This window comes from Haemorhous mexicanus, chromosome 1, assembly GCF_027477595.1.
Source record: "Haemorhous mexicanus isolate bHaeMex1 chromosome 1, bHaeMex1.pri, whole genome shotgun sequence".
Taxonomy (NCBI): domain Eukaryota; kingdom Metazoa; phylum Chordata; class Aves; order Passeriformes; family Fringillidae; genus Haemorhous; species Haemorhous mexicanus.
In genome coordinates, this window is record NC_082341.1 from 53,734,799 (window position 1) to 53,756,458 (window position 21,660).

Consider the following 21,660-nt stretch of genomic DNA (forward strand, 5'->3'; position numbering starts at 1 on the left):
CCCGAAAAAAATGAATGACAAAGAGATACTGAGGCACCCAGTAGCTTTTTCCCTCCTCAGTATTTGTCTCTCCTTACTCTAAGATCTTCCAATCAACAATCCCACTGCTGAGGATCGTGCCCTGAGAATCATGTGCTGCCTTGCAAGGATGAAACTCAGAACTACAGTGTAGACAAGGGTCAATGGCAACAGTTCCCCTTCACTGTCTGGAGTTCATGAGCTTGAACTGAGAGTACTGTTGCTTTCATTTCTGGGTTACCCAGTGAAAGAAAGGCATGGGAAAACTAGAAGGAAGCCAGCAGAAGACCACTGAAATGCTCAGTAGGCTGGAGCAGAGCATTGGGCATGGGAAGGGAGCTGGGCTTCTTCAGCCAGGAAAAGACAAAAATAAGGGAAGGAAACCTGGTTTCTATTTTCAAGTACCTACTAGCCACTACAGAGCCAAGCCCTACTCAGAGGCTCACAAGAGAAGGGGATAGAGGAACAGTCATAAGCTGCAACAAAGGAAATTTTGAGCCGATATGAGGGGATAAAACAAATCACCATGAGATAGGCAAATATTGCAACAGACTCTTCAGAGAGGCTGGGCAACCTCCAACCTCAGAGATAGTGAAGACAAAACTAGACACAGCTGTTAGCAACCTACCCAAGCCTTGAGACTGTCCCTCCTCTGAGTTGGAGGTGGATGAGTCACCATCCACTGATCTCATCCAACATACTTTATTCTACATACTACTCTGTTTTGAAATAAAGGATCACTTGCTTGTCTTAATTCAAATAAGAGGAAGAGGCAGGAATTGGAATGGGGACTGTACAGTGATTGAGGAATGCACTGAGAAATGCTCATCAAGGGGAAAGGAGAAGAAACTAATTGCTCTCATTTTTAAAAAGCCCATGTAAGGTCATTTTATTTTGTAATATTAAAAATTCCAACATTACTTTTTTTCCCCCCTCAAATATGAAAAAAACAGCTTGGTACATTGTCCTTTATTGAATCTTGTGACAATGCTGGGAGGTTTTGTGGGTTTTCTATTGTGTTTAATTGAACAAATCAACATAAGCACTTTACATTTATCCTGAAAAAAAAGCAAAGGAGGGGAAAAAAGATTTTTACCAGTCTTTTAGGCTGGTAACTGTTTGGGTCTAGCCTACATATTGCAGACATTCAGCCATGACTCAAGGGAAGTCGAACAGATAAAATAAGGTGTTGATGTGCACTAGAAAGAAAGGGAGCAATCAAACTGCATGGTACAAACAGGCAAGGAAAAATTAGCGAAATTAAAACCAGTGACAGACAGCCCCAGACTGATCTATTAAGCCTTCTGTATTTGTGCAAAGGTGGTTGTTGTAACGGGAGCAAGAAAAAAGCTTGAACAAGTGAACCCCTGCAAAACATTGGCACAAGTTAGTGTCAGGCATCTCCCCTCAAGTGGATGCAGCAGTTTGCAGCTTTACTCAAATTTGCTGAAGGAGTTATAATTAGCTACAAAATTCAAAGTGTCAGCAAATTAAAAGTATTGATTTATGCAGGCCATGGGTAGGTGAAACAGAGAAGGTCAACCAAGAAATTTATGATCCCTGAATAGATTCGCTGCTGGCATAGCCAGGCAAACTCTCTCAAAGCAATGAGAAACCCCAGCTTATAACTGCTTAAGATGCCACAACATCTTCTTACATCCTCAAAGTAAAAATTCCTCTTGCCTCAGAATATACACACTACTGCACCTATAAGTGGGAATTTCACAAGTGTGATTTTCAGAAAGCTATATAATGAGCTACAACTTAAATCCAGGCCCATGCAGAGCCAGTACAGAGCGTATATGTAGTATTAAATCTTGTGTTAGCACAGTGAACTGGATTATATTTAACCTGCAGAGCCTCACCCTGCTACAAATGAAACTGGCATGAGTGGAATCAGATCTTTAAAAGCAATGCTACTACTACTACTGCAATTTGATATCAAGTTCATCACAATTTGCAATAGGCATAAATCCTAAAATATTATGATGGATGTAATTGACATTTCTTAATACATGGCTCTGATCTGAATTCTTTAAAAATAAAAATGTTTTGTATTGAAACAACTTAAAAACATTAAAAAATGTAAATGGAATAAACGGAGCCTTAGTGGAAAGCTGGTTGACACTGTTTTTTGCACATTTCTTCCTGCTACGTGTAGATGGGAATAATCCACATAGTTCCATATATCTCCATAAGATCACTGATAGAGTAAAATACCTCTTAGTATAAGTATGAATCACAAGCACACAAATAAATGAAGGATCATCCCCCAGATTTATCAAATACAAATCAACCACTGCCTTTTCTTTTGAGGGGTGAGGAAGGAAGAGCTTTATCACTCCTATGTTTGTCAGAGACCAAAAGACCAGTCAGATTCCCAGATGAGAGTACAGGCATTTTCTCATGTCTCTGGTAAAATTAGCTACTGCAGAGATTATGGACCAAGCAACAATACAAACTCACATATCTAGGTTTAGACAAAAAAAAAAGGTTTTGAAATTATTATCCCCTTTAGTATAGCTCAGGTTTACATAACATGGAGTAACTGGGCTTGATATTCTAGAATAGACAAACTCTTCTGAAAAATATGACACACTAATTGTAAATCTTAACAATTTTTTCTTTTTTCTGATACAGCTATAAAATATTTTATGTCAAACACATCAGTGTTGATTTTTATACATATTTGAACCACCAGTCCTTTCGTATTTTTTAGAGCGTGGAAAGACACTAAGACACTTTCCCTTTAATTTTAAACAGGTAGTCCCACTAGAAATAAAATTCTCATATGGAAGCACTGGCCCTTGTTAACCATTCTGTCACTTTAGTCCTGTATCAGCAGTATCATGTGGGTATCACACACAGGTTCTTCATTGTGTAATAAATTATAAGTGCTTTAAGGCTGAGTTCTTTAATTCTCATAGCATCCAACATCTATCCAGTCATCTGTTTGGATTCAATTCATATTAAATATGAGTGTGCTTACTCTCCATATTGGCATAAAATTATGTGAAAGACTTTTTTTTTTATCATAGAACCTAAGTAATATGGAAAAGGTCATTGTAGAGGATGTGAAATGTTTTACTAAAACTTTGGATAGGAGCTGTATTTTGTTGTGGGACAACCTACAAAGAAAAGTCTATGTGTGTCCCATGACAGAAAGAAGCTCAAGCAAATGTGGTAAAAGCAGGGAACTTACCTAATGGCTTTTTATCCTAACCATATATTGCTTGTCTGACAGCTTCCCATTGTAACCAACATCCCTTGGCAGAGCAGTATTCAGTTAGTTTCCCAATGATTCCAATGACTACTCTCACTTCAATGGATGCACAGTCTGACCATGTGTCAGTATCAAGTGTTCAACTTTTAGGTGTCCCAGATTTGTAACTGTTAACAATGTTGTTGTTGTGCATCAAACTAGACTGGCCCTAAAGTCTTTGTGCACAAAAGCATTAGGTAAGGGATAAGAAAATTATGTGCTCTCAACAACTTACTTTGCTAATACCATAAGGACCAGACTAACTTTATTCAGGGTGCAGATCAGGGTGAATACAAGTGTAACCCACTGTCCTGCAGAGCACAGAGATATACACCTGCTCAGGCATGGCACTTTCCATCCTTCATGGGACCCTCCACCAAATGAAGGCTTGGAGAACACCTGTTTCACTAGGGGAGACACTGGATGGAGATAACATGCTGACAACAGAACATGCTTTCCCTGAGGAACCTAAACCTGTACTCTTTGTACCTGTCTCCCCAGAGTCATGATTTCTAGATAACTGAAGGGTATAATGTGGAAACTCCAAATCACATTTGAGTAGGTGCTAGCAGCACAGAAAGGCATGCTCATGAATAAGGAACTGACTTACCAACAACTTGAAATTAAATGAGAAAGGCACTGAGAACTGAGCTCTGTTGAAAATCCTAGAGCTAAAAACCTTGGTTGAAACTTGCTGTATTTTTAACACTTCTATTAGTACAGCAAGTAATTTTGGTGTGATTGGAAACATCCTGTTCACTACTGGCGAAGCTGGTTTAGATGTAGACATAACCTGTTGGTATGTGATGGTATACATATCTTAGGGTAGAAATGAGTTTGTGACACTTTCAGAAAGCCTTTCTACAACCCTTTTCTATTTTCACTTTTTTTCAGAAGACTTAACAAAAAAAGACAGAGATCCATCACAATCCATCAGAGGTGATCTTGATTATTTTTTTGTTCAACACGTAATGATAACACCCCCTCTGAAGAACTGAAAATATTCTGTGCTTCAGAGTGAGAGAGGAGGAATAGCAAGCGCACTGCCTTCTTTTTTAGATCCACTCAATGTGCAAAAAATTCCAAAATGCATTAATATTTAATAAAATTTGCTTGATTGGTGACTGCTTATATGCAAGTAAGGAATCTTTCTGTATAAAAGAGTGCAAAAAATATCCTTTGAGTCAGAGAAGGGAAAAGTCTGAGTCAGGTTGATATGACTACTTTGAATCCCACTAACAGTCCTGATAACAGATGCTACTGAGCAATCCAACACCAGTATTAATCACATACTTCATGGTAAGCCTTTGGCAGGAAGGGCTACTGATGGGCATTAGCAAAACAATATTGGTGTAAGTACTTTGAGACAAACTGGAAATGGGATACTAGAGGGAAAAAAGTTATTTATTGCTCACAAAAACAGGGCCTTCAGAGAAGTGACTTAGCAATCTCAGTACTGCACAGTGCCTCTTTTAAAATATCATTTTTCACGGGGTATACTTTTTTATTTCTTTTCCAGATAAACACTCCATGCAGAAAACAGCCCTCACTATAGAAACCAGCATGATCTGAGTTGAAATGCTGAGAAAAACACACCGTACTCAAGTTTGCATTTGTCCTTCAGTGTGTAAACATGTGTTCTTGATCCAAAATATTTTTCAGTCCATATTTGAACCACATTTGATGGAACTTGTTCCTTTCCATCTTCCTTCAGAAAGTGCTAAGTCATGGCTTTTGGAAGAGTGACCTGTTTAGGAGTTAAGATGCCATTCAAATGGCATGTGTGTGTTTGCCATCTAAGGGTTGCCTGAATTTCTTCCTGATTTGCTTATCAGCTTGGCTGTCAAATCAATGTACATTCTCTCAGCCAGCTTCTGAATTACTGTTTATTTTTACCCTAATATGAAACTTTGCATAAGAGATGGTGGCACTATGCTTACAACAACTATCTTCTTGGATTGATACTACAGGAAAACATAATGCCAGGGTGGTGTTAAGAATAAAACCCTGTTCAGCTCTGCAAAATATCAATGAAGTTCATCTTCTCTGAAACAGGCTTTTCAGACCCTGGAAGCACAAATCTCATATGAGGGATTTTTTTTTTTTTAGTGCAAGAATAGGGAGCAGGAGTAAGTTGAAAAGCCCTGGGATACAAACACCACCTTGACTTCACTGAATCTGGAGTGACAGCACTGCTGGACTTAACCTTAGGGCTACAAGTTGGGTGAAGTTCCTGTGAAGTCAGTTGGAGGTCCTGATAACAACAAAGCCTTCGAATGTAGCCCATTGCAGGCTCCTTCAGCTTGTACATTTGTAGTTCACAGAGTGCCTAATTACTGTCTTAATTACTCAGCAACTTAGCTCTCCATTTCACCTTTCCCGTCTTTTACTTTTTCTCCAGATACTCAGCACTGCCTGTGTGAGGCGCTGTCACTTTATTCCCAGCTTTCCCCCCTTACAGGGAGGACCTTGTTTAGCCCTGCAGACCCTGAGGGAATAGAGCCCTGTTCCAGCAGCACCATCTGTCCCTCCTCTCATGCACAACAGGAGACAAATAAAACAAAATGAACATTCAGTATTCTTTCATAGCCTACAACTTTCGGAGGCTCAGTACTGATTTTTAAACAATCTGAAGTGTGCAACTGGGCTTACCTATCAAGTAACAGAAGTCAAATCATTTTCTAAATGGCTTTGGTGGTTATGTCTGCAACAACTTGTTTGGTGACATGTACAAGAGAAAGGGAAAGAGCAAGCAGTAAGGAAAGGATGACAGAAGAAAAGAAAGAGAGATAAGGAAGGAAAAGGGAAATTTAACAAACATGAAGATATAACTTTCCTGATACTAACTCTGCCTGCACATTTTGGCTGAAAATTAAACAGAACAATGTTTAGAGATGTACTATCAATAAAATCACATTTTAGCAGTTTGCAAGACTGTCACATCATAAGGAGTATTTCTTTACTAATTAATCCAGAAGCCATTAAAGAATAGAGAAGGAGGTCTGTGCTATTTTTTAAAATCAAAGAAATTTCCTTGCAGTGTTAGATTTCCACATTTCTTTAAATCCAAATTCCATGTTTCCAATTCATATCACATCTCCAAAAGCACTGCTTATTTTTGGCCTTCAGCTAACCATGGACACTAACCTTATTCTGTTGTGTTTGCTTTCCATTCACTGCTTCACATAGTATGAATCCACTCCTTTACCATTTCCTGAATGTGTCCTGCAGTGACCATGCTGTGGCAGCAGCAGCTAACCATCCTTTGCTTGTCTTCTGTTGCTACTGTGTACTTTTCCCCTGACTAGTTTCTCTCCTGAGCAAGATAAACCATGGGAATACCTGCCCTAAGCCTGCCCCAGACCAATCTGCCTCTAGACTGAGCCATACCCTTGTGCCTCTCTTCAGGCCTCAGTATTCCTATGAACTTTTGCTTCTGTTTTGTCTGTGTTCTGCCTTTCATCTACAGCCTCTGTCTCCCCTGTGATAAGAGTTTTGTTAGTACAGATTTGAAAAACACGAGGCAATCAATTAAATTATTTCCCTTCTGATGACCCTTATTAACCACTCCTTATGATTTTTACAGGATTAAAATTTGTCCTATAGTTAAAATTACTGGCAACATTATTTTGAAAAAAAAAAAAATATCATACTCTTCAGATCCATTACAGCAGTTTCTCTTCTGTACTTAAAAAGTTCATTTAAACTGCAGAGGGTGGCTTTATCAGTGTGAAAAGATAACACCTACAAAAACTAACAAGGATTTAGGTTACAATAGCAAGTTGAACAACAGGAAGCCCAGTTTAAATATAAGCAACAGCATCCACACACAGATCTGTGCAGGTTTAAAAGGAATATAATATTTTAATTTATTCCTCTGCATGTCCTACATGCAAATAAGTCTTTAAACCTTTTCCGGGATCTAAAAACTAATACATGCATTTTATGAGAAAAATCAGGGTCATTTTTCAGATCTCAAAGACTGATTATTCTCCTCAGGAAATAGACCGCCTACATTTAATCAAGCTTCTTCTCTGTATGCAGTGTTTCATCTCTTTCTACTTCATGCTAAATATGTATTAACCCCTGTACATTTGGGTCCTTTAACTGGGCTTTGGTGAGCCATAAAGCATGAATCATCAGTATAAATAACTTTCTCATGGCATTACAGACCACCACCTACCTCTGCTACATACTGCTAGCCCCCAATACTTTTGTAAAGACACAACTAAATGCTTACCAATGATCACAATCTAGAAAGAAAATTCAGATAATCTGTGTTCTTTAGCAACTTTTATTTTCTCAAACCTCTACTTCATTAAAAATAAAACATCAACCTAACTCCTAGCATGTTTTTCAATTTATCCTGGGGAAAGCAGGATAGTCAGTGTCTTTCCAGCATATGCAGGTTCATATGTACATATTCTCCTCCCTCATATCATAGATAAAGAGGATAGACTGCAGTTCATAGACTGTAGCATTGGCCTCTGTATCACAAATCACAGATTTAGCAAGATTATGGGTACAAAGAAGTTGGGTTAGAAAGTGAGAAAGCTGAGACTTCAAGGGAGCATCAAAGGAATTAATATGCTACAGAAACAGGGAAAACAAAGCAGAGGATCTTATCGGGGGGTAAGCAGGAGCTTTTTGTCAGAAAAGAAGTGGTAAGAAAAAGAAAGCACAACAATAAGTACTAGTAGCAGGGCACTGGGAGTTTGAGCCCAGAGCCTTGAAGTGTGGTACAGTCTGACTTTTTTTGTCACCCTGCCCACTGAAAGGCCTCTGAGCATTCCCACTACCCTATCAACATTCTGAGAAATTGTCTATACAGAATTTCACCAAGTACTTGTCCACACCATTATTTACTTGTAATTGCTTTTGTCCCTAATTCTGCAGAATCACACACGTGCTAATGTCCTACAAATAATTTTTGAGACAACAGAAAGAAAGGCAGAACCACCAGGAAGAGGAACAGGGTATTTCCTACTTAGCTTTCTCACAGCACAAGCAGAAAAGTGTTCCATGTGTCCTTATGGCAGCCTAAGTTTTACCATGCTCTCTTAAACAGATTAATAAACTCCAATTAGCAGAGACTCAACATGACCAAACATGACACAATTGCTTTCCTGAGTTGGTCATTGGTTTATCATTCTGACAACTGCTGACTAACTAGCTACTCATTCAGTCTGGAATAAATGATTTTGTGTTCGAATACAGCAAAGATTCAGTGTCCCACAGCACTGATGCCACAGAACATTTAGGGAAGAGTCACCCAGCACTTGAAACACTCTGGATTGGAGGTTCCTAGCAGCTGAGTTTGCAGCAGAGCCCAGTGAACTAAACCAAACAACTGCTCCTTAGAGAAAATGACCTCTGTATTGAAGCAGCACAGCCACCTTCTTCTACTCCTTCTCCCGGCACACTGCAATCCTTGAGGCAAGTGAGAGTACTGGCACAGCAGGCAGTAACTGCTGCTGATCAGGGTCTGGGTGGGGGTGGATCTCCCTGCGTATATTTTAGGCAAGTGAAAAATCCCCCTGCCATCTTCAGGCGAGTTCAGGGAGCTACAATCCTATTCATATAGGCAACCGCAAAAAATGTGTTAAAGGGCATTTTTCACCCTGTATTTTTGCTTTCTCCCAAGGTCCATCATCCCACACAGGCTTGACAAGCCACAGCTTGGACAGGTGTGTTGCAGGAAAGATGAGCACAGGCATGCTGCTCTCCGCTCCATGCTCACTCCTACCTTATACCTAGCCTGCTTTTCTCTGCCATTTATCTCCACTGAAATATCCTGCTATGACAGATTTTCATCCTGCTGGCCAGTTTTCTTCACTGTTCCTCCTAGCCAGTGCATAAAACTTGCGCCACTGAGGCAAAAAGCAACTTGTATTCTCCTTTCCTGCCCTCATCTACTGCTCTCTCACCCTTTGCCATCTACAACATCTGGTTGCACCAGAGTTCAGAGCACATCCTAAAGGCAGACTGGTGATCAATCCAGACCAGAAATTACAGCAATTTCTAGATACACAGGTTATCACCACCTCAGCATTTCTCCTCTATGTGCCCATAAAGTCTCACTCTTAATAGTGTCACAACAGGAAGGTGGCATGCACAGTGAGGTGTCTGCAGACCACTGACAGCTACCATGGGGCAGTCCTTGTCAGAAACATTAAGTCTTAGATAATGCAACAAAGCCAAATAGATGATCTGCTAGATGGGAAAAATGTAGTGTGGAAGGCAGCCCAGAACCAAATCCAACGATTTAGTAGATTTAAAAATTTTTGACTTTATTTTTAAGAGAGGATTTAAGTGAAGTGTAGAGAGAACAGTAGAGGAAGGGACCCATGCTAAAGAACTAAAAAGGAAATGGGAAAGAATAAGAGAGAAAAGAAAAAGATGAAATTGTCAAGCAAGAGCAGATGAGGTCACCTTGATACTAATAATGCTTCAGCCAATGAACACAGAGCTGTGGACCCCCTTAACACTTAAGAATCAGCACTTGTCTTGTGGAAACTGAGTGACAATGAGAAAGAATGTATTATGTAACAACTTACAGGATCATGGTTAATACTACATATATGGGGAAAAACTGGGAAAGGAGAAACAGATTAACCTTTACAAAGGTTACAAAGTAGGGAAAATATCATATGAGAGCCTCACAGGAAGGAGCCTTGGGGGTTTTTGTCCCTTTTCTTCCATGCCTCTCACCCAGAAAACCAAAATCTGCCTCTACCTTTTAACCTGTATATTAGAAATTAAAATAAGTGAAAGCAATCAATATTTTATTAAGAGCTACTGTTTCACCTGATTGAAAGAGTCATGTGATAAGTCCAGTTAGATCAGAGGGAATGCTGACAAAAGATGAAAAACACTTCTAAATTTTGAGGCAATAAGAAAGAACACATTCCTCTACAACAAGGAAACTGAACAGCAAAAAAAGACATTTACATTCTATGAGAAGAGAACTTTCTGACTGCAGGTGCCTAAGCAAAGCTACATATCAATTTAGGGAACCTGAGAAATCTCCACCATTACAAACTTAAAAAGGCTGGCAAGCAAATCATTCTTGAGGAATACTTTTAAGTGCAGTTGATTCCACTTTTGTTTAGTAGGATGGGCCAGATGACCACTTGCACTCCATTTTTTCTATAAGTTCTATTTAAAAAGAGAATGTTAAAAAAAGAAAATTCAAGTTTTCATTATACTTGAACCTGAGGATATAAAAATATTGTCTGCATGGTTTAGAACACACTATCCAGATGAGAAATTATTGACTTATTATTGGTTTTGTTTATAAACTCAGAGATTAAGAATTAGCTCTTCAGAGGTGGAGTTGCCTCATCATTGTGTGTGCTTGTGCCAGCAGGGCCCTAAATGTCAAGGACTGTCATAATACTGTAAAGACTTCAGTACAATACATTTTACAATATCTGTGCGGCCAACATTTTAAATCATTAGACAGTAGTTTGCTGTTATGAACCTGAGGCTGCTAGAACCATGTCATCACATTGCAAGCAGGTCAGCACAGCTCTAATAGATGTAGTATGCCTTTCACAATAATATTCTTCCACATACTTGTCTCCTGCCTCAGAGCAGATATTATTAGTTACAGAACAGATCTTGTACAGAACCACAAAATTCCCTTCCAGATGGAAGTTTACTGTTTCCTTCATAGAATCTCCTCCTTTACAACCCTTGTAATGCTGCCAAAGTCCCCAGAAACTGGAGTATGTACTGGTTTAAATTTCAGATGAAACCACATATATTACTGACTTAGAAGTTAAACATCAAAAACACATTCACTTGATTTTCAGAAGCTACACAAGAAATGCCCAGGAACAAACGTTACTGAAACTGAATTTCGGAAATGTTGTGACAGCACCAGGTGGGTTTATTATGAGACGGTGTCAAACACTGGAAGAGACCTCTTGGAGAGGTGGTCAATGAACCCACGTCTATGAGTGTTGAAAAGGCATTTGGACAGTGATCTTAAGGCCATGCTTTCACTTTTGGTCAGCCCTGAAGTGGTCAGGTAGTGGGACTGGATGATTATTGTAGGTCTGTTTAAATTGAATTATTTTATTCTACTCAAATCTATCTTCTCCTACCTGCTCCTTTCCCTCCCAGTACACACTGGGGAAATCTCTGAAGACAATTCTTCCCAGCCCTGCACTAGCAGAAGGCACTGAATACCCATCACCATCTCCCAGCCTAGGCACTGGCTCTGTCACCTTGTGGGAAGGAGGTGTATATCTTCTGAGAGGGGTCAGGGCTGTGGATCATCTCAAGACAAAGGGACCATCTACACAAATTTGCAAAAAAGCAAGTGGCATGTGTTTTTTTGAAATTCATGAGTGCTCAACTGAGATAGGTTTTCACAGGATGGCAAACCACCACATCTCTGACACCAGCAAGGCTAAAAGATCAAGCCTTCAGTCTGGTGCAGGATGTGCTTCTCACCTAAATGGTTGCAAATGTCTCAAGAGCTGAGCAATACCTGTTGATGGTGGATTGTTTTTCCTCACTTTGTATTCATTTTTAGAGTTGTCTGAGCTGTTTCCCTTGCAAAAACATGCTAAAACACAAGAGCCTGAGGACAGCAGCACTCCCTCAGAGGGAAGGTCCATCTTGCCCAATACTGTATCTCCAAAGCGTCCCACCACCAGTGTCTGAAGAAGAGCACAGGAGCACTGAAGTTTAGTCCTGACAGGGTCCTGGTGGTGCTCACAGGGCTCAGTGGCTGGAACTGGCCTGCCCTGGGACCCCCAGCCCCACCACCTCCTGGCAAGGGCCCAGGGACATGTCCCACCTCTGCCTGGGACCTTCAGTCCCTGCCTGAGCTCCCTGCCTGAGCCCTGCTGTGGGTGTGCCCATCTCTGCCCCTGTCTCCTGGGTGGGCCTGGGACCTGCACTGCAGAGCTGCTCTCTGGGGTGGAGCCCTCAGACGTGGTCAGACCTTGTCATGCAGAGCTCTGGGTTTAACATGGCTCAACTGCTCTGTCCTGCACTCACCTTGAGTCAAATGATGGTGAGACTGTTATTTGCGTGATGTTCCAGGGAGTTTCTGATCCAAAAATACATTCAAGGACACATAACACACAGGTTATAACTGGAAGCAGAATATAATTTCAATTTTTATTTTCTCCATCTGTTTCAGAGCTGATGCTCACAAGCACTAACACAACATGCACGTGTAGCCAGAAGCAGGCTAATGCATTTCTTACTTGAAAATACATCCTTTGTAGTCTGGAAAAGGATGAGCTACAGAAAGCAGCAGCAGGCATATAGATCAGAAGAAAAGATGTGTGGTACCATGAGGCATTTTCCAAAGTATGACACATATCAATGATGGGCACATTGCAATCTTGCCTTCCAAAACTTGCTTCATTGCTGTCCTTCCCAGCAAGGGCAGGGATGCATGAAAAGCACTCTTGTGCCTGTCCTGTGCTAATGTTGCAGGCGAAAAACTGAAAAGTGTCAGGTCTGGATGGGGAAGCAAGCCTGGAACCCTTCCAAGCACATGCTGTTTTGAACATGCAAGAACCCCTGGGAAAATAGAGCCAAGGGAAGAGCAGAGCTCAGCCCCACTCCAAGCTTGCAATGGGCAATAGAGCCAGAGAGAGCCAGGGCACAAGTGGTGCCTTGGAGGTGTGAGGGCAGCAGGCAAGAATGGAGTTGCAGAGGAGGAGCCCTGACACGGGGCTGTGCCCAGTGCTACAGGAGGACAAGAAGCAACCCCCAGGCCACCCTTGGGGCCCACCCTGGGAGTCTGGAAAGCTTCTTGCCCACAGCTGCAGGGCATGACAGGCCATCTTCATGGGGCATGAGCAGCAGGCAGCAACTGAGCAACCGAGCTGAAGGAGCCCTGAACAGTGGTCATGCTCAGTGCTGCAGAGGAAGACAACCCCATCTCTCCCCCTTCCCCCCATGAACTAGTGCCAATCTGACCCAAGGGAAAATTCTTTCCTGATGCCATTGCTGGTAATCAGCTATTCCCTAAGCATGTGAGCAAGGCCTCGCTCCTCATCCCACTATCTGGTCATGCCTTCCAGGATATGCCTAAACCCTATTCTCCCTCAACCTGGAGCCATCTTGGGGCTTCCAAGAGTGGCCAAATGTCCTCAGCCTGATCAGCCTGAGGGTCAAGAATCCTGGCAGGGCACCAGTGGATGCTAAAAAGCCCTAGGACCCCTGACAACCTCTCTGCATCCCATTTCTTTCAGCAGCTGCCCCTGGCTCCACCAGGGGCTGAGGACAGAGCTGTGCAGTGCTCCTCAGGAAGGTGTTCACTTGAACTTAGTAGTGCTATCCAGCTGAATAGGCCAGACAGCTTCAGGCAACTACAGGTCTTGGTGGTTCTTCTCCTCTGAAGGGCTTGCATCTGTTCCCCAAAGGCTGAGTGCTACTGGCAGCTGGCCTTGCCTCAAGTTTTCCACCCCTAGCCTCCTCAGGGACTTCCTTTTGGATGTCTGTGGGCTGGCTCCAGGCCAGCTTTGACAGTGGAACATGGGAGGATGCTCCCTCTTCTCCTGCCCCTCCAAGGCACTGCTGCACTGCAGGGTGATGACACTGTGACATGAGGGTGTCCCCTGTGAACAGCCTTGCCTGTCACAGATCAGCCATCACCCTCCCCCCCCCCCCCCAGCATTCTTTGGACAAAGGCCACCCATAAGAGCTGTCTCTGTGATGGAACTAATGTCCATGTTGCTACCTTGGGTTGTCCAATTCTCAGAGGACAATGACTGCAGGAACACCAGCTTTCCATTTATGGACATTGGAATTGAAAGGGACCAATTGTTATCAGCTGAATATTAATAAGTCCATTGGGCCTGATGGGATTCACCCCAGAGTACTGTGAGTAACTGTAGCAGACATTACAACACGACCACACTCAATCATCTACAAAAGGTCTTAGGAGGCCTCAGCAACTAAAAATTAGCCCAGGTTACACCAGTTTCCAAGAAAGGCAAGACAGAAGACCAAGGAAACTACAGACATGTTACTCTAACCTCAGTACCTAGAAAAAATTATGGAGAAAATCACACTGGGTTTTATTAAAAGACATTTGAAAAACAATGCAATCATCAGACACAGACAACATGGGTTCACAAAGGGAAAGTCCTGTTTCATTTAATAACCTTCTACAATAAGGTTCTCTACCTGGATGAAGTGAAGACACTGAATTTAAACCCCCAGTTTTAATGGGGTTTAGAAAGGCTTTTTATACCCTCCCTCAAAGCCTCCTTCCAGACAAGTTTTCCAACAGTGGGATAAGCAGGTATGCAGTGCCCTGGATGAAGAACTGGTTGAAGAGCAGGGCTCAAATTATTGCAGCAAACAGGACATCTGGCTGGTGACCAGTTACCAGTGGTGTTCCTCAGGGCTCAGGTCTAGAGGCAGCTCTGTTCAGACTCTTCATCAGTGATCTGGAGGCTGCAGTTGAATGTGCAGATAGTTAGGTGATGATACCAAACCGGGAAGTGCTGCCGACTCTCCCATGGGACAAGAGGCTTTGCCTTGCAGAGGGATCTGGATTGATTGGAATATTGAGTAGTCACCAATGATAGGAAGCTGAGCAAGACCAACCAAATGCTGGATTCTGCACCTGGATGGAGTAATTCCAGGCACAAGTCTGAACTAGGAGAGGAGTGGCTGGAGAGCAGCCCTGCAGAAGGGGGTTTGGGGGTGCTGGTTGCCAGGAAGCTCAATGGGATCAGCAGTGTGTGTGCCAAGGGGGCAAACCTCATCCTAGAGTGCATCAAACACAGCATCACCAGCCAGCCAAGAGGGGTGGTTATGCTGCTGAATTCAGCACTGGTGCAGCCTCACCTCGAGTACTGCGTGCAGTTCTGGGCCCCACTATTAAAAAGGGATGTGAAGGTCCTTGAGCATGTCCTTGAGAAGGGCACCAAAGCAGGGGAAGGGGCTGGCAGGAATGTGCTCTGGGGAGCGCTGAGGGCACTGGGCTTGTCTGGTTTGGAGAGGAGGAGTCTGAGGGATGACCACCTCACTGCCCCCTACAGCTTCCTGAGGAGGGAAGCAGAAAAGGAGGTGTTGAGCTCTTCTTTCTTTCCCAGTGCCAGGACACGTGGGGAACGGCTCCAAGTTGTGCCCATTGGGGGAAGTTCAGACTTGACATGAGGAAACATTTCATGACTCCAAGGGTGGCCAAAACATGGAGCAGGCTTCCTAGAGAGGTAGTTGATGCCTCCCCCAGCCATGCCTGTCAGTGTTGAAGAGGCATTTGGACAGTGCCCTTAAAGCCATACTTTAATTTTGGTCAGCCTGGAAATGGTCAAGCACTGGGACTAGATGGTCATTTTAGGTCTCTTCCAGCTGTTCTGTGCTATTCAGTTAGAGTGGCTGGGTTTGTCTTAGGTTGCAATGCAAGATGTAACCAAAAGTATGTATTCTATTACCATCTGTTAAAATCAGGTAGGTTTTTTATCTCTTCCATGACACATCCTCCCTCCAGGGGGATATCTTCTCTTAATGGGCCATTGAACCTCACTGCCGGACTGATAAAATAACATCATTCCATTGTGAGATGCTCCACCCAGGGGGAGGAGCAATCCTACCAGGATAAAATCTGAGATTTGGAACACCAGTCAGCCTTCTCCCACTGGATTCCCAGAGGAAGACCAAATCCATCTACACCACCACTGAACCTTCAGAAGAAAACTACATCCTTTGACAGGATCACTGCTTCAACAGAACCACATCTGTCACTCCAGGAGGACTGCAGCCACCATTTAATGAGACTACTACCAGTACCCTGACCAAACCAGTCAGGTTGTATATTGACTCTAATAGTGTTTTTGTACTACTGCATTTTTTTTTAATTTTCCTATTAAATTGCAGTTCTTTGCTTTCAAACCAGCACAGGGTTATAGAAGAGAGGACAAGGAGATAACTAGTGTTATACACTGGGTTATAGGCTTAAATGGAATTTTCCTAGAGAAACCTGGGGACACAAATTCAGCCTTTTCATTCAAGTAACCTTGTCCTTAGAATTGACTCAGTCAACCTTGGTTACCAAAACATCTACTCTGGTTTCATTTTAAACACACTGGCATTTCTTTAATTTTTATGGCTGGGATGTAGTCTCCTAAATCAATCTGGTCCTTTTAAAACTTTAATCCAGTTTTTTCAGCTGACTTTTGGCAGATTTTAACAGATGCTGCAAGCTCAGCATGTCCACACTTCCTGCATTTTGGGGCAAAAGTAATTGAAGAAATGTGATGGCCAGAGGATTTTAACAGATGGCACACTCATTGATTCAAAATCAGGGTGCCAGGGCATATATGCTACCACATAAAGCACCATCACCCGGATGATGTGAAAAATAGAGTGGCCAATTATTATTTCCATATAACTCCCAGATTACCACTTCTAATGCAAGACCGAGATCTGCCCAATATGAGATTTTGCAGTTATCTTTTGTCGTATAAATAGTGACTAGACACAGACACTACCTACACTGTACACATAAAATTTCTCCTAGACAGCAAGAAACTGAAGATAATGGTGGCATTATTAGAAAAATAGTTTACATAAATGAATCAGAGAATCTCAGAATAAACTGAATTCAAAGAGATCCACAAGGATCGAGTCCAACTCTCAGGTCTGCAAAGAACCATCCCCAAGAGTCACACCATGTGTCCAAGAGCATTGTCCAAACACTTCTTGAACTCTGTCAGGCTTGGTGTGGTGACACTTCCCTGGGGAGCCTGCTCCAGTGCCCAACCACCACCCTCTGGGGAAGAACCTTTTTCTAGTATCCAACCTGACACAACTTCAGGCCATTCTGTCAGGTCCTGTCACTGGTCACCACAAGAGAAAAGATCAGTGTCTGCCCCTTCTCCCCATTATGAGTAAGTTGTAGACTAGTATAAGATCTCCCCTCAGTCTCCTCTTCTGGAGAGACCGAGTGACCTCATCCACTCCTCATACTTGAAGTTTCCCCTCAAGGTCCTTCATGATCTTTGTTAACTCTCTTTTAGGGTGTTCTCTAATAGCTTAATATTTTTCTTATATTGTGGCACCCAAAACTGCACACAGGACTCGAGGTGAGGCTGCAGCAGTGCAGAGCAGAGCAGGACAATGCCCTCCCTTGTCCAGCTGGTGATGCTGTGCCTGATGTACCCAGGACACGCTTGGCTCTCCTGGCTGCCAGGGCACTGCTGACTCACACTGAACTTCCTGTCGACCAGGACTCACAGGTCCCTTTCCTCTGGGCTGCTATCCAGCTTCATGTTCCCCAGTCTGTCCATACATCCAGGGTTGTCCTATCCCAGTTGCAGAATCTGGCACTTTCTGAACTTCATATGGTTGGTGATTGCCCAGCCTTCCCATTTGTGAAGCTCTCTCTTCAGGGCCTCTCTGCCTTCATGGGAGCCAACATCTCCTGCCAGTTTTCTAGCATCTGCAAACTTGCTTAGTATCCCTTATAGTCCTACGTCCAAGTAATTTGTGAAGACGTTGAAGAGCACTGGGCTGAGGATGAAGCCCCACTAGTGACAGCTCACCAGTCTGATGTCACCCCTTTGACTGTAACTGTTACATAGCAGCCTGTGAGACAGTTGCTCACCCACTGCACAATGTGTTTATCCAGCTGTGGGCTGGACATTTTATCCAGCAAGATCATGTGAGAAACAGTATCAAAAGCTTTACTGAAATCCAAAATGAAGGTCTATGTTTTAAAGCCACTCCATATTTTTAATATATATGTTGCATGAATAAATAATAGAAAGCAATGCAAAAATGCTTTATAAAAGCGATATATAAGAACAGATTCAGTAAACTGAAGGTGCACAAATCCAATATAAGCATCAAGATAAAAACAACTCAATGTATTTAAAATCTCTTTAGGCCAGTGTGATATTACACACCTGTCACAATGCCACCCTACTCACACCATCAAGAATCAGACACATCATACATTTTCAACTCCTAGACAAAATTTACTTGTTGTCATCAAGTACCCAAAACAAATAAACAAAACTCATTTGGGGCCTGTTTTCTTTTTTCTTTTTTTTTGGGGGGGTAAAGTTTTGGCAAAAATAATGAAGGAATTTATGCTGCATAGACATACATAAACTCAAAGCTAACTAGAAACATGGACATGAAACAGCACACATGCACAGCTTATGCAGTAACAACACACAGGCCAGGAAGGAGGAGGCAAGTATCCAGAGCTACATGGTACTGACCTGCTCTGTAAACTATGGTACTGGTACTACTGGTACTATGACTGTGTAAGGCCACTAATATCTTGTAAATAACCCTGTAAATTAGCAACTTGCAGGCCACTGACATAAGAAATTACCACCACAGATACTATAAGGAAGCCAAAATTGCCAGATGCCTGACTGATACATGAAAATCAAACCTGACAAATTTCCCCCTTGTTAGCATGTTCACCAAAGTGGAGGTGGAGCAGACCATCTGTCAGAGCCCAACAGCATCTTTGATTTGCACCCAAGGCACCCATCAGACTCAAGGCACCTGTCCTGGGGCTGGCGCATGAACAGTCTTTGGGAAGTATGGGGTATCTCAGGTATTCACATTAAGGTGTTCTCTCTAGTATGCCCAGAGATTTCTGTGAGCAGGACCCCCACTTTGGAACAGACACAGCTTGAAGCAGTACACGTGATTACAACTTGCACCACTGCTTTTCCAGATGGTTAATCATAGCCATACTGACAAAAACACAAGAAAACAAACAGTATTTTTAGACTTCAACTCCAGTTATGAACTCAAGGCAATTCAACTCACACCATAAAGTGATCAGATCTCTCCAAACTATTAAAGAGGATTTACGTGTTTTACCTGAAAACAGTTACAGTCCAAACCTGCAAGAATGGAAACGCATCATGACTTTGGTGTTGAAAAGTCTAGTACTTTATAACCTGGTGAGCTAGACAGGAGTATTTGAAAGGGAAAATTAATCACTAGTCTGTGACAGCCTCTATTAGATTCTTAAATAATAATGCAATTATGTATAAGACCTATTAATTGTTGCATTTTTTTCTGCTGCTGGAGCTCCAAAGAATTCAATGTGAGGCCAAAAAGAAAGTGCAGATTTATAGGCAGTAAAGTATAAGAAATATGCTCATAAAATAATCTTTCTTAACTCACAAGAGCCCTATTCCCTAAGCTGCATAACAATACAAGATATATGCTAAAGGGCTATAAAGGTTTTATTAACCCTCAAAAGAGATGACTTGCAACACATAGTGATAACTATGTCTGCAAAATTCATGCTGGCAACATCTTTATTGCGAACTGTACTAACAGCAGACACAGCTGCTACACATAGTCATACACAAATGCTTTTCTGTTGGGCCTAATATCTGTATCTATGATCCTGTTTTGAGACACCCAACAGCTACACAGGAGCTATTTGTGCGAACCATGTATACCTATCAGCTTTCATTAATGAAGATGAACAAAACAAACAGTGGCCCATAAGGCCTTCGTCTTTGGTCAGGAACTCCTGCAAATTGCCCCCAACTTCGTCCGTTGTTCATTTCCAGGGTACAATAACGCTAGAATCGGTACCGACTTTCCTAAGCAGCACAACCTGTCAGCTGCAGAACATTTCGACCAGCCTCATGACATCCCGAGAAGCGCCCCAAAACAGCAGCAGCCACTGAAGAAGGCGCGGGCTGCGTCAGCACCCCGGCCCCCGCGGGCTCCTGTCATCACACGCAGCGGTGTCTGTCACGCCGCGGCTGCAGCAAGGCGGATCGCCGCAGCCGGGGATGAGCCGGCGCGGATATTAAAGGAAAGGCAATCCTCTTAGGAGGGCTGGCGGCAGGCGGTGAGGCGAGGCGAGCCGAACCCGCGTTCCCCGCGCGGGCCGGGGCAGCACCGCGGCCACGCCGGGTGCGGAGCGGTGCCTCCCCCGCGGGCAGCCCCAGGGTCGGGGAGCGGCGGCCGCCCGGGGCCTGCGGCAGGTGCCACCGGCAGCGCCCGTAGCGCCGCAGCCCCGCGCTCGGGGAGCGAGCGGCCGGCGGGGCCGGGGCAGCGCGGTGAAATGGGTCATTTACGTAACAGGGCCGGCGGCCCCGGCCCCCGCTCGGCGCCCCGCGGAACGGAGAGGGGAAGCTGCAGCAGCGGGCGCTGGGGGCGAGCGGCGCCGCATCCTCTCGTGAACCCTGGGCACCGCTGCCGCACTCTTCATCCCCATCCGCCCCTTCCCAGCGGTTCCCCCGCCCCGGAGCGCACCTTCTCCTGGGCGCGATTGAGGCGTTTCTGGACGTTTTTGGCGAAGATGCCGGTCTTCATGTCGGCCATGGCTGGTGGCGGGGATTGGGAGGGTGGGGAGAGAAGGCGGGCGAGGCAGACCCCGGCAGCTACGAGCGGCAGCGGCGAGGCAGGAATGGAGGGATGGAGAAGAGGAGGAGGAAGAGGAGGAGGAGGGCTTTAAAGACACAGCAGGGAGAGGCGTGGCCACCGCCGCCGCCTCAGGTGAGCCGCGGGTCCCCTGCCTTCGTCCGTCCCCGGCCCCCGGGGAGGCGGCTGTCGGGACCCCTCAGGATGGGTAGCGTTGTCTTCTGGAGATGAGGCAATTCCTCTAGATAATAAAACATATCCCGAGGGGTAATGAGGACGATGATTTCTAGAAGCACAGCTGATGGTTGCGTCCACTACTGGCACAAGCCTCCTTGTACAGCCGGAGAACCTTAGGCACCTACTTACTCCCCTAGAAGTTTCCACCAACTCAGAGTCACTCCCAGGTCCAAGCTCCTTTAACACTTTTCACTGGTTTGGGGGCTGCAGCATCACGTGCAGTAAATGGGTGCTGCGGTTGAGGGACATGCACCCCCCAGCTCAGCCTGGACTGGGCTTCCTGGCACAGTCATCAGCTAATCTGGGGTTACCATGCCCGTGCTGCTGAATGTGCTACACTTGACTTGCCATTCACCTGCTCTCGACATCCTCCTCCCATCCATTCCTCACTCCTGTCTCAGTGTAGCAACCAACAGCAGTGAACTGGTTCCAGACTGGTTTCATGGTTTTGATCTTATTTCTGAAATTACAACTTCAAGTCAAAACTGAAGGGCAGTCTTAACAAAAATCTCTGTCCTCCCCTGACACTCAAGCATCCCAAAATCTTCTAGGGATCATGCAGCACCAGTCACTCAAGGTTGACAAAGTCATCCTTCCTGGATACCAAGCCCCAAATTCACTCCTGGAATTTATTTCTGTTGTTTGCCCAAGTGTGGAGTTCCCTGATAGGAAGAGTAGAAATCCAGCAGCAAACATAGCAAAGCAAGAAAAGCAAAACACTGGAACTCAACTCTCTTACCCTAAGCCTGTATCCTTCTATAGGGAGCTGTCCTATTTTCATAATGCTTTTCATTGATTTT

At 43.8% G+C, this 21,660-nt stretch overlaps 1 protein-coding gene across 1 annotated transcript in view; it reads right to left on the reverse strand.

Moving 5' to 3' along the window:
* The window catches only part of AMPH (amphiphysin), a 131,058-nt gene extending 110,388 nt beyond the window's left edge, over nucleotides 1-20,670 (reverse strand). Inside the window, exon 1 of the mRNA XM_059849584.1 lies at nucleotides 20,516-20,670. Within this exon, the coding sequence (XP_059705567.1) occupies nucleotides 20,516-20,584 (69 nt within the window). The 5' untranslated portion in view covers nucleotides 20,585-20,670. The remainder of the gene's footprint in view (nucleotides 1-20,515) is intronic.
* Between the last annotated feature and the right edge of the window lie 990 nt (nucleotides 20,671-21,660).